The 14,712-nt window shown below is 36.6% G+C and overlaps 1 protein-coding gene across 1 annotated transcript; it reads right to left on the bottom strand.

Moving 5' to 3' along the window:
* Positions 1-222: 222 nt before the first annotated feature.
* Positions 223-13,038, bottom strand: LOC131693522 (pancreatic lipase-related protein 2-like). Its single transcript, XM_058981427.1, has 7 exons — positions 13,014-13,038; positions 12,605-12,904; positions 12,279-12,542; positions 12,030-12,215; positions 11,645-11,837; positions 516-631; positions 223-456 (listed from the first exon to the last, which is right to left on the bottom strand). Exons 2-6 carry the CDS (start codon positions 12,897-12,899, stop codon positions 544-546), a joined length of 1,026 nt encoding a protein of 341 aa, XP_058837410.1. The 5' UTR covers positions 12,900-12,904; positions 13,014-13,038; the 3' UTR covers positions 223-456; positions 516-543.
* Between the last annotated feature and the right edge of the window lie 1,674 nt (positions 13,039-14,712).

Genomic DNA, 14,712 nt, shown 5'->3' with positions numbered 1-14,712 from the left:
GCTTCTTAAACACCACATAATTATAATATGATTCAAACTCGGTATGATTTTCTCCCTATTGCAAAAATAATAATCAAAAATTTTACCTTCATGAAATAGGACAGGAAAGTCATCATTTGTGGTTGAACACCCAATAACTACAATCAGCATTGTGATGTAAACGGGAAAAATATAGTTAAATAAAATAAATATACATATATACATATTTAAAAGAGTGGAACTTTACAGTATGTTACACAGGAAAGCTCTATTGAAGAATCCCAGTGTGTTTGTTCATTAGCCACCATTTATGTCGGCCCCATCTGAATCTTCTGAGCATCACTTCAGCTGGCCTTGCTTAAAGCGTGTTTCGTCAATCTTACGATGTCACTGATTTTCTTTGAAGATTGTTCCTGTCGCCATTCTCTATCCTCCAATTCACCACTCGAGTAGTCAGCGCACTTCCTAAAACTATAACTAAAGCATACTAATACTTAGTAAAGTGCAGATTTCCATGGCGTGGCTTAAAAGTCTACCTATACCTGTGTGTATATTATGTTTTACCTATAATATAATATTGTTTATCCTTTCATGAAGACCTAGAGCATATGGTATGGTGGTTTTTGTCTGAACAAAATAAATTCCTCTGGCACTGTTGGATGAACAGAAAAAATAACCCATTATTACATCTTCCAAGCGACTTATCATCTCTTAAAAAGAGTAAATTAATGCTATATATCGAGATCCTTAGTATCTACAACTACTATATATTCAGTAAAGATGATCTAAGGACAAACGAGGTTAGAAAGCTGGACAGCTTGGTCGTGTCATTACGTGGCGTATTCCTGACTCGTTTTATTTCGTCTCCCTCACGGTTTATAAAGTTCATGTCTGCAGACAATTGTTTAATATCTTTTGACCGTTTTCATTTTAGTCGGAATTCTTCCTCCTCGTACCGCTAATGTACATACGAAAAAAGATTTGGAAAACTTGATTTATCCAATGATCGGACTGGCACCATGTCATAACATCCGAGGTCATAACGTCCGAAGGTTTTGCGTCAAAACGTCCGGGAACGTATGTGTGCCATAATGTCCCGGACGTTATGACATACATTCGATTTCGGAACTTATGCCGCAGTCGATATCCTGGACACTGTGACACACCTATAGTTTCGGATATTGTGATGCATAAGAACTGCGTCATAATGTCCTAGATCATATTGTCCTAAAATGATATTCGTCATAAAATCTGGGACATTGTGAAGCACAAGGATGCGTCATAAGGTCTTAAAATAAATGTTCGTGTTGAAATCCTCAATCAACCTAGTGTCACAATGCCCGAAAGTAGTCCTGCGTCATAATGTCCGGGATCTTGTGACGTACACTGTTACTAGGATGTTATGATGCAGAAGAATTGCGCCATAAAGTCTGGGATGGCTCATTGATTCGGATATTTTGACGCACAGGTACTGCGTCATAGCGTCCCAAGTCATAAGGTCCCAAAGAAGGCAACCAGGCTGCCTCATAATATTCGAAAGAGGATGTGCGTTATAAGGTCCCGGACTTTGTGACGCACATTTGTTTTCGGATCTTATTACGCATTCCTTGTGCGTCGCAATGTCTCGGACGTCGAAACACACATTCGTTTTCGGATCTTATGTCGCAATCGATTTTGTGGACACTGTTACGCACTTATAGATTTTGGATATTATGACCCATAACAATAGCATCATAATGTCCCAATGCCGTATGACCGGCGACACTATGACGCAGTTCTTATGCATCATAATGTCTGAAACTATGAGCGCGTCATTGAATACTGAAGTTTTTGTCGCAGTGCGTCTGCTTCATAACATCCCAATATCATTAGCGTCATATAATACCAGATATTATGTCACAGTCCGGATTTCGGACGTTGTGGCACTTGAATGATTGCAGACTTGCATTGCAGACCTACATTTATTTTTGGACCTCATGACGAACTTTCGTGCGTCACAATGTCCCGGATGACGCACATGATTTTGGTACGATATGACCTGGGACATTATGACGCAGCTCGTATGCGTCACAATATCCGAAACTATAAGTGCGTTGCAGTGATAAGATATCTGCTGCGACATAAGATCCGAAATCAAATGTGCGTCTTGATGTCCGGGACATTATGCCGCACAAGGTGTGCGTCACAAGATCTAAACATGAATCTGCGTCAAAATATCCGGAGCATTATGACGTACTTCCGTTTTCGGATGCTATAACTCAGTCTGATGCTTCATAATGTTATGACGTTATGACACGGTGCTTCTAAATTCTATCACCACCTGGTTCCAGTGTAGAAGGTAACAAAGTTTTTCGTCCTATAAAAACCGACTCAATTCACCTTGCAGCGAGATTAGAAATTTATTGCACATATCACCGTTGGATTATTCATTAGTTTACAGAACTCATGCGAAGTATGCACTCAACTAGAGGTGTGCTCAATACAGTTTTAGTCCTGTACGCATAACACCTCAAAACAACTGAATATATTAGGGTAATTTCAGAAAAGATGCCGTGTTTGGCGAGAATAATCCTTATGATTTGACATTGAAATTTAGTTTTTTTTAAATTGTTTTGAATAGTTGGCATCTTTTTGAAGGCATTCTATTCATGGACATGGTCATTCATAATTTCAGAGGAAAATGCCGTCGTGCGGAATCTCTCCCCTACAATTGGGAAAGACGCCGCAACAAAGTTGCGGGCGAAAGGCCGTTCATGATGGCGGAAGATGCGTAGCGAAAATGTTTTTTTTACGTCAGAATATCATTAAATGAACATTTGTGTCAGATATAGGTTTTTAATATGGTATACAGGGGGACTCGGGGTTATTAAGACTGTGGGGTTAATTCGGACCGCCTCGATTTCTTCGAAAATCGTAAAACTTTCTGATTACAGTACATATTCATGAAAGTGACATTCTAAAACATTAATTTTGACAGATGAATCTAATTCCTCAAAACATAACTCACTATAATGCTGAAACCTCGATTGAAACAACAAATGGTCGGTGTTAAATCAGACCGGACTAAGTGACATTGTATTGATTTTAAGAAAAAAGGGTTCAAAGCTTGAATCGCAGCATCTTTAACGCCATAATTTGAAAATAATTTTTGACATAACATTTGCTTACTATAACATATTTCAAATCTAGTAAAAGTCAAATATAGCTGAAGAAATATCTAATTTTTTATGATTTTGCGACTTAATTCGGTCTGACTTAACACCGACCAAATGAAAGTGAAAAAATTAAAGGTTAGTATTTTGGAAAGCTTGAGGCTCTTACTGTACGGAATGATTTTTGCTTGGTTGAAAACATAGATATTTTCAAGACATTCCCTACTTTTGTGCGAAATGCGTGTACGGGCTATTCGGATCCCCTATTCCATAAAACACCGTTCAGCTGTTTGCGGTTACGCAGACGATTGCACACACCGCAGAAAAGCAAATACTTGATGCGCCAATCGACAGTTGTGACTAACCAGATTAAGTTTGTGCAACACAATTGTAATGAAATAAAAAAATTACGGTCTGAATTGCCCCGTAGGGAGATCCAAATTATCCCTACATTGTAAAAGGATGGAAAAACGTAGTTTTGCAAATAGTCACCTAGCGCTGCCATGGCACGTTCCCCATATGTAGTCGGGGATTTGTGCCTGCCATGGAGTGGTGCAAATGAACTTTTATAGAACCAAAATGTAGCTGAGGTTTCAAACTTACAATTAAGACCTTTGACCGATATTTTTTTCACATCTGTCTACCTAAAAAGTTTTGCTTAGGTAGGTCCGAATAGCCCCGGGTTCCCCTATACAAACTAACGGACCTAACACCGTGACATATAGGTTCATTAGCCTATTTATCTATATATTCAAACGGGCTATCTAACTGTATCTAAGTGTTGGTTACTTAGGTTTATTCTTTAAGGTTTCATGTACTAACTTTTGTGAACTCATGAATTTGTAGTGATGTCAATTTTGTTACAAAATCGAAAATTTCAACGAATTATTGTTTTTTCTCGAAATGAAACCTTTATGAATAAACCTAAGTGATAAAATTTCATTGTGCGGAGAAACTGTCAAAAAGTGCTTTTAAGGAAATCCTACACACTAAATTCGGCTCGGCAATTTCTCATCAGCCGTGTAATCAGCAAATTTAGAAACTGATATATCAGTAAAGTGAGATTTGTTAACTGATTTTCGGTGAAATATTTTTCGAGTATCAGCTATGAAACGTCACTTTTACTGTGAACTCAGCCAAAAAATTATGGTTTACTTTGATGCAGGATTGATTTTTAGAAATGTGCCAGATTTCTCTCCAAATTACTGTATAATAAATCAATAAAACGACTAAAATTAGAAAAGTTAATAACGCAAAAAATGAAAAACAAGTTATCAAATTGAATAAATGAGTCAAATGACAAATTTAAATCAAATTAATAAAATAAATAAACTAAGATAGTTCAGCTCAATAAATGATAAATTAGAAGAGCTTAAAAAGTTATATACTTAATAAAATAAATTAAATTGATTCAGATTGAAAAATTGGATGAAATTTATAAAAAAATTACTAAACAGAATAAATAAAATTCATCAATTGAAGAAACTAACTAAAATGTGTGAACAGAAAACAAGAATAAAGTGAATAAAAAGAATATAATGAATAAAATAAATATAATGAATAAGCTCTTCTTAATGAAAAAAAAATGCGTTGAAATAATAAAATGCATTAGGGACCATCCATAAATGACGTAGGATTTTTTGAGTGATGAACCTCTAAATGATCCCCTGGTAATTACGTAGCTCGACGGGTACTTTCCCCCTCCTTGTCAACGCAAATTGAAAAAAAAATGAAAAACGATGTTAGTTATTCCCCTTTAAAAAAGCTACGTAACATGACATGACCCCCTACCCCACATATAATTACAAAACACAAAACTCCCCCATATAATTCAACGTCATTTATGGATGGTCCCTTATAATATTAAAATGAATTAGATGAATGAGATGAATGCACGAATAAGATGAATGCAATGAATGAGATAAATGCAATGAATAAGATGAATGTAATAAATGAGATGATTGAAATAAATGAGATGCATGCAATAAATGAGATGAATGCAATAAATGAGATGAATGCAATGAATGAGATAAACTCAATAAAGGAGATGAATGTAATATATGAGATGAGTGCAATGAATGAGATGAATGCAATGAATGAGCTGAATGCAATGAATGAGCCGAATGCAATGAATGACTGAATGCACGGAATACACTGAATGTCCAGATTGTACTGAATGCACGGAATGCATTGAATGCACGAAATGCACTGAATGCACTGAATTCACTGTATGCACTGAATGAACTGTATGCACTGAATGCACTCAATGTATTCAATGCACAGAATGGAATGAATGAATGAACTGAAAATAAGAATAAAATAAAGAAGGTGAATATAATGATTTATTTTATTTTTATGCAAGTTAGATAATCTATCTGCCAGGAAAGAGTCTCAATGAATGTCTTAATGAATAACTGTCAAGATATAAAACTATAAAATTGAGCACTGCGACACTTTCTGTGCAAAATTATGTGACGGGTAACCAAAACTTAATAATTGTTCGACTGCGGAGAAAGTTTGAATGCATGCTGTTATCGGTTCGTTGAGCTCATATGTCGTTCGGTCAAATCTCGGTTGGAGTAGGACAGTAACCCGTAGGTATCGTTACGAGGTTCGAAAGTCCAGCACCAGTTCAGCTAGCTACTATTTGTTCGAGTAACCGCTGTTACTGGATTTTTAGCATTTTTCCAATCAGGTATATCGTATGAAATCGACTACCTTTTTTGGAGAGATTGACCAGAATCTCGATGGACCAGTTAGTCCCAATCCGAAGAATTTGTTCCTTTTTGTAAATAGTGCAGGACAACTTCACAATAAATGTTTTGAAGATTCTCTATCACTATTGCAAAAACGACAAGTGCCATATTTAAGCCTCCCAATTATCTTCATATGATGATTTCTACCACAGTGTTCAGTAATTAACCCAGTATAAGTACTGAAATCCTTCTTAGATAAGCTGAGAACTATGCTATATTTAGTGTCGGTTTCTGATGCTACGAAGTCGAAACGCACCCATGACTTTAATAAGCTGAGAAATTTTTGAGCTACATTATTATCGGGTGTTATGAATCGTTTACTCTGTTCAGCTGGGGTTGTTTTTCCAGTTGGATTCCACCATATTTCTCTGCCAATTTTTTAGTTCTTCTTTCAGAGAATAGAAAGATATACTACAGAATGGTTCTGGTCCAATAAATTGCTTCAAAGAACCTAATCTTGCGAGTTGATCCGCTTTCTCATTTCCTTCAACTCCACTGTTCCAAGGCACCTAGAACAGATTCACTTTGTTTTGCATGACAAGTTGTTGAAGTGATTGTATGCAATCCCAAACCAGTTTGGATGTACATGTAAAGGATTTAAGTGCATTAAGAGCTGCTTGAATATCTAAGAAGATACAAATTGGTGTATGTCTGTAATTCCTTTTTAGGCAAGTGGCTACACATTCTATAATTGCCTCAATTTCAGCTTTAAATACGGTTGGCCCGGCTCCCATTGTTATTAAGATGTTTATCTCGGGTCCCGTGACTCCAGCTCCAACTCTATTTCACAATTTGAGCCATCGGTGTAAAAATAATAGATCGTGAAGGAACTTGAGGACCTCCTGATTCCCATTCAATACGTTCTGTTTCGAATATATTGAATGGGTTTACAAATATTTCCCTTTTCTCCATCCAGTCTTCATTAGTTAATACAATTGGGTTTGATCGCAAAGTTTCCTATGATACTCAAATGTAAGGTTCCCTTTTAAGAAATTTTTAGTCCGATCAACTCTACCAAGCATTTGTCGGTCGATTTTGTAGTCGTAAAATATCGCATTAGCTATGCGGTGGAAGGTGGTAACCTAACATTTCGAAATGTTGACTATGTGCCAGTTTTGTCGGCACCAACCAACGAATATATCCAAGAGCCCTTGAAGACGGTCGCAGTCATCGATAAACTACAATGTACACCTTCAAATCACCTGCGTAAACCAACTTGCATCCAATTCCAAACAGCAAACCAGTATCATTGAAAAACTGCACAAACAGCAGTGGTCCCATGCTGTTATCTTTTGGGGAACTCCAGATTTGTTCGTAAACTGAGAGAAAACGTAAGAACCTAGCTGTTAGTGTGCAGTAGACCTCTCCAAATTTTGAAAAAGTTTTGAAATATACATGGGTCAGCTCAGATTTTTGTTCTACATGTGAATTTAAGAAGTTTCACCAAAAATGGCTTAATTTGGACATGATTTAGAGGTGTCTCCAATCAAAAATCGTGTTTTTGTTATGTTTCCGTAGTAAGGTCACTTACACTCTGATTCAATAGGCCCTACATGCCCACATATCATCAAATGTTGTTCCTTAGACATATCTTAACATGTTTTAACAGGTGAACATAGCTCTAATCGCAATAGAAAATTTATTAACTGGATTTTTATATAGAAAAGTATATCAAAATCAAGAAAAAATAGTAGTATACACTGTGCAGCTAGGTTCTTAAGTTTTCTCTCAGTTTACGAACAAATCTGGAGTTCCCTAAGATAATAACATGGGACCACTGCTGTTTGTGCAGTTTTTCAATGATACTGGTTTGCTGCTTGGTATCGGATGCAAGTTGGTTTACGCAGGACTCTGCCACACAAGTAAGAACTTAGCCAGTCAATAAACTTCCTTGATGCACCAAGCCGTTACATTTTTCTTAACAGTATTCAGTAATCGACATCTATTTGTACATTTTTTCCATCCGCGAAATGCAGGTTCGTAAAATCTAGAAGATTTGTGTTTACAGATCGTCCGGGTATAAATCCGCGTTAATCGCTGGAAATGTAGCTTCTTGTACGTGAAAAGACGAAATTGCTCACAACTGTAGATGCGGCGAATAAACTAGTTATGCAGTGGTAGTTTCTTACGTTTCGATGACCACCTGGTAGCTAGTGCTAATTTGGTTACGAGTTTAGATACGCTTGACTCCTGACGAGACGAGCTCGAAACAAAAAAATCAAACTTAATTTAAGTTGGGTCTTGTGCCCTTTATGCGCAAATTAGTTAACCCAAATAACCCTTTTGGGAATTGGTAATATTGCGTAATGCGTTTGGTTCCCTAGTAAAAACAGAAGAGTTCGTTTGCGCTTTCTCTCCAGCAAACCAGAGCTTCTGTATTTACTTCTCGGTCTATCACTCGTGGTAGGTATTCCCATGTGCCGTTTGAATTGTTTGGGTTTTTTGTGTCTAACTAGTGCTAATTTGAATACTAGTTTAGATACATCGTCTAACTAGACACCCAGATCGCGCTAGTTATTACGAGATAAATTCGAAACACAAAAATCTAATATAAGCTAGGTCTTATTCCCTTAATGTTTACCTGGCTAATTCAATTAACCCGTTTGGGAATTATTATTGCATAATCCCAAATTGTTTGGTAGTAGAAGGATCCGTTCATGAATAACAGCGATATTAGTGTTCAAAATGGTGACGTAAAAACGTGATACCGCTTGATTTTAGAATGACACTCATCTCCCAGATAGTGCAGTAAGACAATTTCAATGTCAAAATTCATGGTTGTTTAACCGATTTTGAAACAGCCATAACCTAAGTTATGTACCATCATTTTGAAAGTTTGTAGCAACAAAATTTTCAATTAATTACATTATTCCGAAAACCACGTACATACATTTCCTACTTACCTCCAACGCTGATTTTACCTCCTAACGATCACTGTACTAAGAATAACGTACACGTTTTCACACGTACAAAAACGGCGCTTGCGTACCTCGTGTGCTCAAGTGATATACGGGTAATAAAAGTGGTAAACAAAGAACTCACAAAGTCGTTCGAAAAGTGAAGAGACTATTTTGGTTCTATTAAGAAGGGTGTCTATAATCGTTGGGATACGTACAGATTAGAGTTAAAACATTTGCTTTGTTCATAATAAACTAACTAAAAAACAAAAACGGTCTAAGAATAATGAAATACTTATATTCAGTCTTCCCAAATGAACATCGTACACAATGTTCGCTCTGGTTTTATGCTCATATTAAACCCACAATTCATGTACGAATTCAAACACGCTGTTTCGTACCAAAACACATGCACATGTTCGCCTGCACAACCGAACCTCATGTACGTACACGGTGTGCGTACACATAGGTCATTCCTGCTTAGCAGGCTATTCACATAATTCATAATACAATAACAATGAAATGCTCTTAAAAACCAATTCTAACCTGATAGTAATGCAAACGTCATTTTTCATCATCTTCTATCTAGTTGAGGCAAAATCTAAACATGATTTGTTATTAATCATGTTGAGTTTTTGCCTTCAATTTACGCAATTTAAAAAAAATCATTTTCAGCATATGTTGAAATGTTTGCAAATTTTCGGTGAGTAAGTTTATGTTTTATAGACAACAATGATAACATAGAGATAACTAAGCTTTCCACTCGATTTTTTTTTCCCTAATCTATATTTTGAAACATCTCTCCAAAAAAGAACTCATAATAATTCAGGCAATAATTTTATGTTATATTGACGTAATTAGACAACTATGGGATGCACTATGCTAAATTTCTCCTTAGTGGAAAACAAATTTGGTGAAAACTATTTTTTCTCCATTAAGGAGAAAATTGTTTAAAACATCCTTTGCGCGTGAAGAGCACATAACCTATAACTAAATTAGTTATGGAATTTGCGTTTCGACTTCGTCTTATCAGAGTCCGACATTAACTTAGTTAACGGACTAAACTAGCACCGGATTGAGGCTAATGAAAATGTTTCGATTTCTTTAGTTCTCATCAGCTTAAAATTAGTTCCTTTTATTGCGGGACATCATGCTTGACTAGGGGTTTGCAAGTTTTTTTTTCAATCCAATTCACGCTACGCCACTAATATATGAATACTCAGATCATAAAATCCTCCTGGTAGAGTTATTACCTCACTACTAGGACTATATGATGATTTGTGTATTCAAATAACATGAAACTTTTTCATGGGCTTTTCGATCGAGGTGAACCCATATAGTGGACTGCACTGGTTTTGCATTTCTTTGCACTTTCGAACAGAAATGCAAAAAAATGGGTATGTTCCATTGACACTTCTTCTCGAAAAAGCAACATTAGTGCACTACACTACACCGGTACGCTCTCTTTTGGAATCTAAAACTTCTAGTGAAAAATTAGAACACACATAATACCTATTGTGATGATCCTAATATTACCTTGTTTCTATCATAACCCGACTAACTTGAAGCTGTTAGTTAGAGCAGTATCTACCATTTTTGTTCATATGTTCAAATGGTAGTGCGATAATTGAGCCATTCGATTCGGCTTTTCGTTGCGCTCAAATAGAAGTAAGTTATATCATTATTCTTAGGTCGGTTTTGTTATTGAATTAGATTTTAGGAACAAAGCAAATGTTTTAACGCAAATCTCCGTATTGTTGGCAGTGTCCACTGGACACCCTTCCCAATAGGAACAAAATAGTCTCTTTACTTTTCGAAGTCTTTGGTAGTTAGGTTTTTTACGTGTGAATGCAAGGAGTGAGTGAAAACACGTGTACGTTATTCGTAGTGTAGTGATCGTCAGGAGGGAAAACCAGCATTGGAGGTGAGTACGATACGCATTTACGTGGATAAACATCAAATTCATGGTTGATCGCAATGCATAATGATGTAAAGATTAAACACTTAATCTTTGAAAAAGCTTGGCAATTTATCCTTGTATTGAACTTTGAAATCAAATTGTTTGAATCGTGTAGAGGTGTTTTCATACCACTATATTCAAAAACGGGTTAATTTTGTTTCTAAAACACCAGTAAACCAATATAACAATTCTTATGTAACGGTTGCATTGTTCGCTATTGAAAGTTGGTAAGTGGGAAAGTAAAATATAAAATGTTCAATATCTCCGCGGTATGTGAACGGATTTTGACAATCTCTAGTTTGTTAGAAATGCATTTCCAAAGGTTTTCTAATGCCCATTAGCACGAATTGCTTTGTACGAAAGTTGTTTGCCGAAAACATGTCGTGTTTTGACAAAAACACTCATATCTCGGAAAGCAAACAGTAGGTGCAAAAACAAAAATGAAGGCGTCTAATAGGCCTTCGTTAAGATCGGTTCAGTCATTGCTGAGATAATTACATGACATTAGTGTACATATAGACACACACACACCCAGACACACACACACCCAGACACACACACACACAAACACACACACATACACACAAATATTGTCCCAATTTGTCGAGCTGAGTCGATTACTCTGCTTTCCGGGACGCGGAAAAAGTTTTCAAAGTTTGAGCTAATCTTATACATTTCTTTTGTATGAAAAATCAGAATCTCGTGATATTGCGTCATAATTGACCCTTGGTAGGTGATGCTGATCATTTCGGGTTGCTGCAATATATAGTGTGGATTTTGCAATAACTGTTGAGGCGATCTTATGCTTTTTTATGGTCGTGTAAAATAACCTTGGAGTGAAAAGATAGCTTTCTAATATTGGCTGGAAAGAAAAATTTAACACAAAACAATTCTACTTACCTCGTCGGACAGTACTCGCCCATTAATATTTGTGTTCTATTTTTGCGGCCCCTCGGGGAGGCCACGTTGAAGCGACAAGATGTGAAAATGTACTCAAAATAACTGTCACATTGTGTTGTCCAGAAGCCGACATTAGTGGAGATAGATTCGGTGTAGTACGCGAGGGCCATCAGGTGGCTACAAAGCACTGGAACTGTAATTTTTATAAAGCTAGATAAGTTTAATGAACGGTAAGGACCTGAACAAAATGATTAATAAAATATTATTACTTGAAATTATCAAGTGTGCAATTGTTGTGGACCAAATTGGATTCATATTGCGTATATTGTGAAAATCATACATGGTTAAATAAATTGTATGTGTAAATGACACTTTCAAAACTCACGTGAAACATGTTTGCATGCAGGCTGTGTTCGTCCGCCATTGACGTAAAAATCAACATGACCACAAGGTTCGAGTTTCCCAAATAATCCACCGTTTGTGTGTATCACATCGACAAAATTGGCATCAGAAGGATCTAACTTCCATCGCCGCGTTGCTGTTCTAAACATTGGAAGGGCAGGATCAAGACCTGAAAATTATAATCACAATCTCATTTTAATTTTCAATATTCTGGGTCGCTTATGTTTCAAACCTGTTATACGCTTGAGTTTAACCCCAATTTGTGCTTGCAGCATGTCGCTGGTAAAACTTGGCATGTGGGCACCCAGGCTTAAACCGATGACATGGAGATCTTCGAAGCTGAACTTTGGATTATTGCCTTGAAGTCTCTCGAGGAAGTTTGCTGTACATTTTCCCGCTTGTCGAACATTGAAAACGGCCGATGGGTAACACGGAAGTTCAGAAAGTCTAAGCCAATCTATAGTTAGAACGTTCACGCGATGTTGTTTCAAATATTCTGAAATGTTTGCTCGATTGTTGACGTTTAACTGTAATACACTACGGTTTGGGGAAACGTACCTTCACGAATTAATCTTGTTTCATTCAAATAAATATTTTCAGCGTAGCCAGGAATAAGCAGTTTGGTTTTGTATGTCAAATCTATGTGACGTGGAACTATGGGATTGTAATTATCTAACACAATTGCAGGAGTTTCCGGAAAATCACTTGAGTAGAGATAAAATTTTATCACATTCGGAGCACAAGGTTTTTTTTTGTAAAAATGACACGATTCATCCTTGGTTTCCTTCGAATTCACGGCCAATACGGACATTAGAGATGCGGTGACCAGAAATCGCATGAACATTCGTCCCATTATACCTGTGGATTAGAAGAATTACTATAACTATACGATAGCACACATTTTCCAGAATAAATTTTTATTTCAAGTGGTTCCAACAAATCATTATTACTAAACTATTCCGCCTACATGCAAGGTACGACTAGAGGCATTGATGGACTAACACGTGTGACTGAAATTTGTTATTAATGTGTCGGACCTTTTTGATTCGCCCTCAAATAATCGTGCCTAAATAATAAACACATCGCGAACACATGCGCCAGTGTGTTAGCGTGTTTATCTCGGAAGTTTTTGATTGAGCATAGAACAATTTTGACTACGCATGAGCATAGTTGCGTAGTTACGCGGAAGTACGTTCCATCAAACAAATGCACAAGTTTTATTATCGGCAATTGAGCAACTATCACAATTAGACTGGATGCAAACTTCAAAGTTTATAGATTTTCTTAACTAACATAGCTATAATTGAGTAGGATTTAAACCACGCCAAGTGGGCTCCAAAATTTCCACTAAATCACCGATCATGAAAAATATTTTTTGCATGGACCATAGAGTGTAACTTTTGGTATGAATGTTTAAATTGTGAGTTCTAAACTTTTAAACCGACTTAATACACCTAGCAATGAGATGAGACATTTCTTACATGTATCACGGGATCATTCATTGCGTTTTCATCTTTTCGTTTTCGTTTTTTTTTTCTTGACGGCGTCTTTTAAGATTATCCGGTGTTTCTACACTTTTGATGGGCCTTAATTAGGGTAATGAACCTATTTTTGCCACGTTTTTATTATCACTACCCATTTGAAGCTTTTGGTTAGAGCAGCGTCTGCTATCTTTGTTCAACGCATTGGGTCAAATGGTAGGACGATAATAGCGACACTCGATTCCAGTATTTGTTGCGCACAAATATGAGCAAAGCTGTTGATGCCAATTTATACGCATTCCATCGATTATAGGCCGAGTAAATAGTGAAATAATAAAAGGAAATAATATGGTGCCACTTTACCCTAGTTCTCAGGAAATTGGAATGTTCAGCTTGTTTTGAAATTTAATGATGTCATTTTGGTCTCAGACTTCTGGTTCTGGGGAAGGTTTAACACACCTTTGGGACTAAAAATATTTTGTCTCATATTCTTGCGCGAAAAGTTTGTTTGAGTTGATAACGATGCACGACACTCATAAAGAAATTTTTAAGCATGGCAATATTATTTATTTGTTCGATCTTCGGTAGATATCGCACAGATTATATAAAAATGGAACTTACTATCAAAACTCTTAATTATTAAAGATTTCAAATAGTCAACTTATAATTAGATTTGATGACATTCAAATAAAATAGATGTGAGGTTTCGTTGAATTTGTAGCAAAATTTTTTCACAGGATTGTTTTGACCATAAACAGTACGGTGTCTAGGAATTCATAAAAGAGAAAGGTTTCTTAGAGCGCTTGGAGGTACAAACCCATTAATCCGTGCAAGAATATCTGGGCAGCCAATATTACTACACAAAACATTGAATCTAAACATTCTTTGCAAGAATGTGCGGCTCAAACGCCGGTTACTCAAACAGCATTCATCTATCGTTATAAGGTTGTAGTTGGGCAGGGTCATTCCCCGGCAAATTTCTTAGAGCATATCGCACGTAATTTATTTGTACGCGTTCTAACTAAATTATTTGAACGTTGTGTTGTGGGGCCCACATTTGCACAGCATACTCCAAAATGCTTTGCACCAATTCGCAATTTACAGATTTTAGTTAACGGTACTTCGATTCAGGAAATCAAGTGTTGCCTTCGCCGTCGTTGCGGTGATGTGCGAAACTAAGCTTTC

The sequence above is a fragment of the Topomyia yanbarensis genome, chromosome 3, assembly GCF_030247195.1.
Source record: "Topomyia yanbarensis strain Yona2022 chromosome 3, ASM3024719v1, whole genome shotgun sequence".
Taxonomy (NCBI): Eukaryota; Metazoa; Arthropoda; class Insecta; order Diptera; family Culicidae; genus Topomyia; species Topomyia yanbarensis.
Note: the sequence above shows the minus strand (reverse complement) of the source record. Positions and strands in the feature narration are given on the sequence as shown.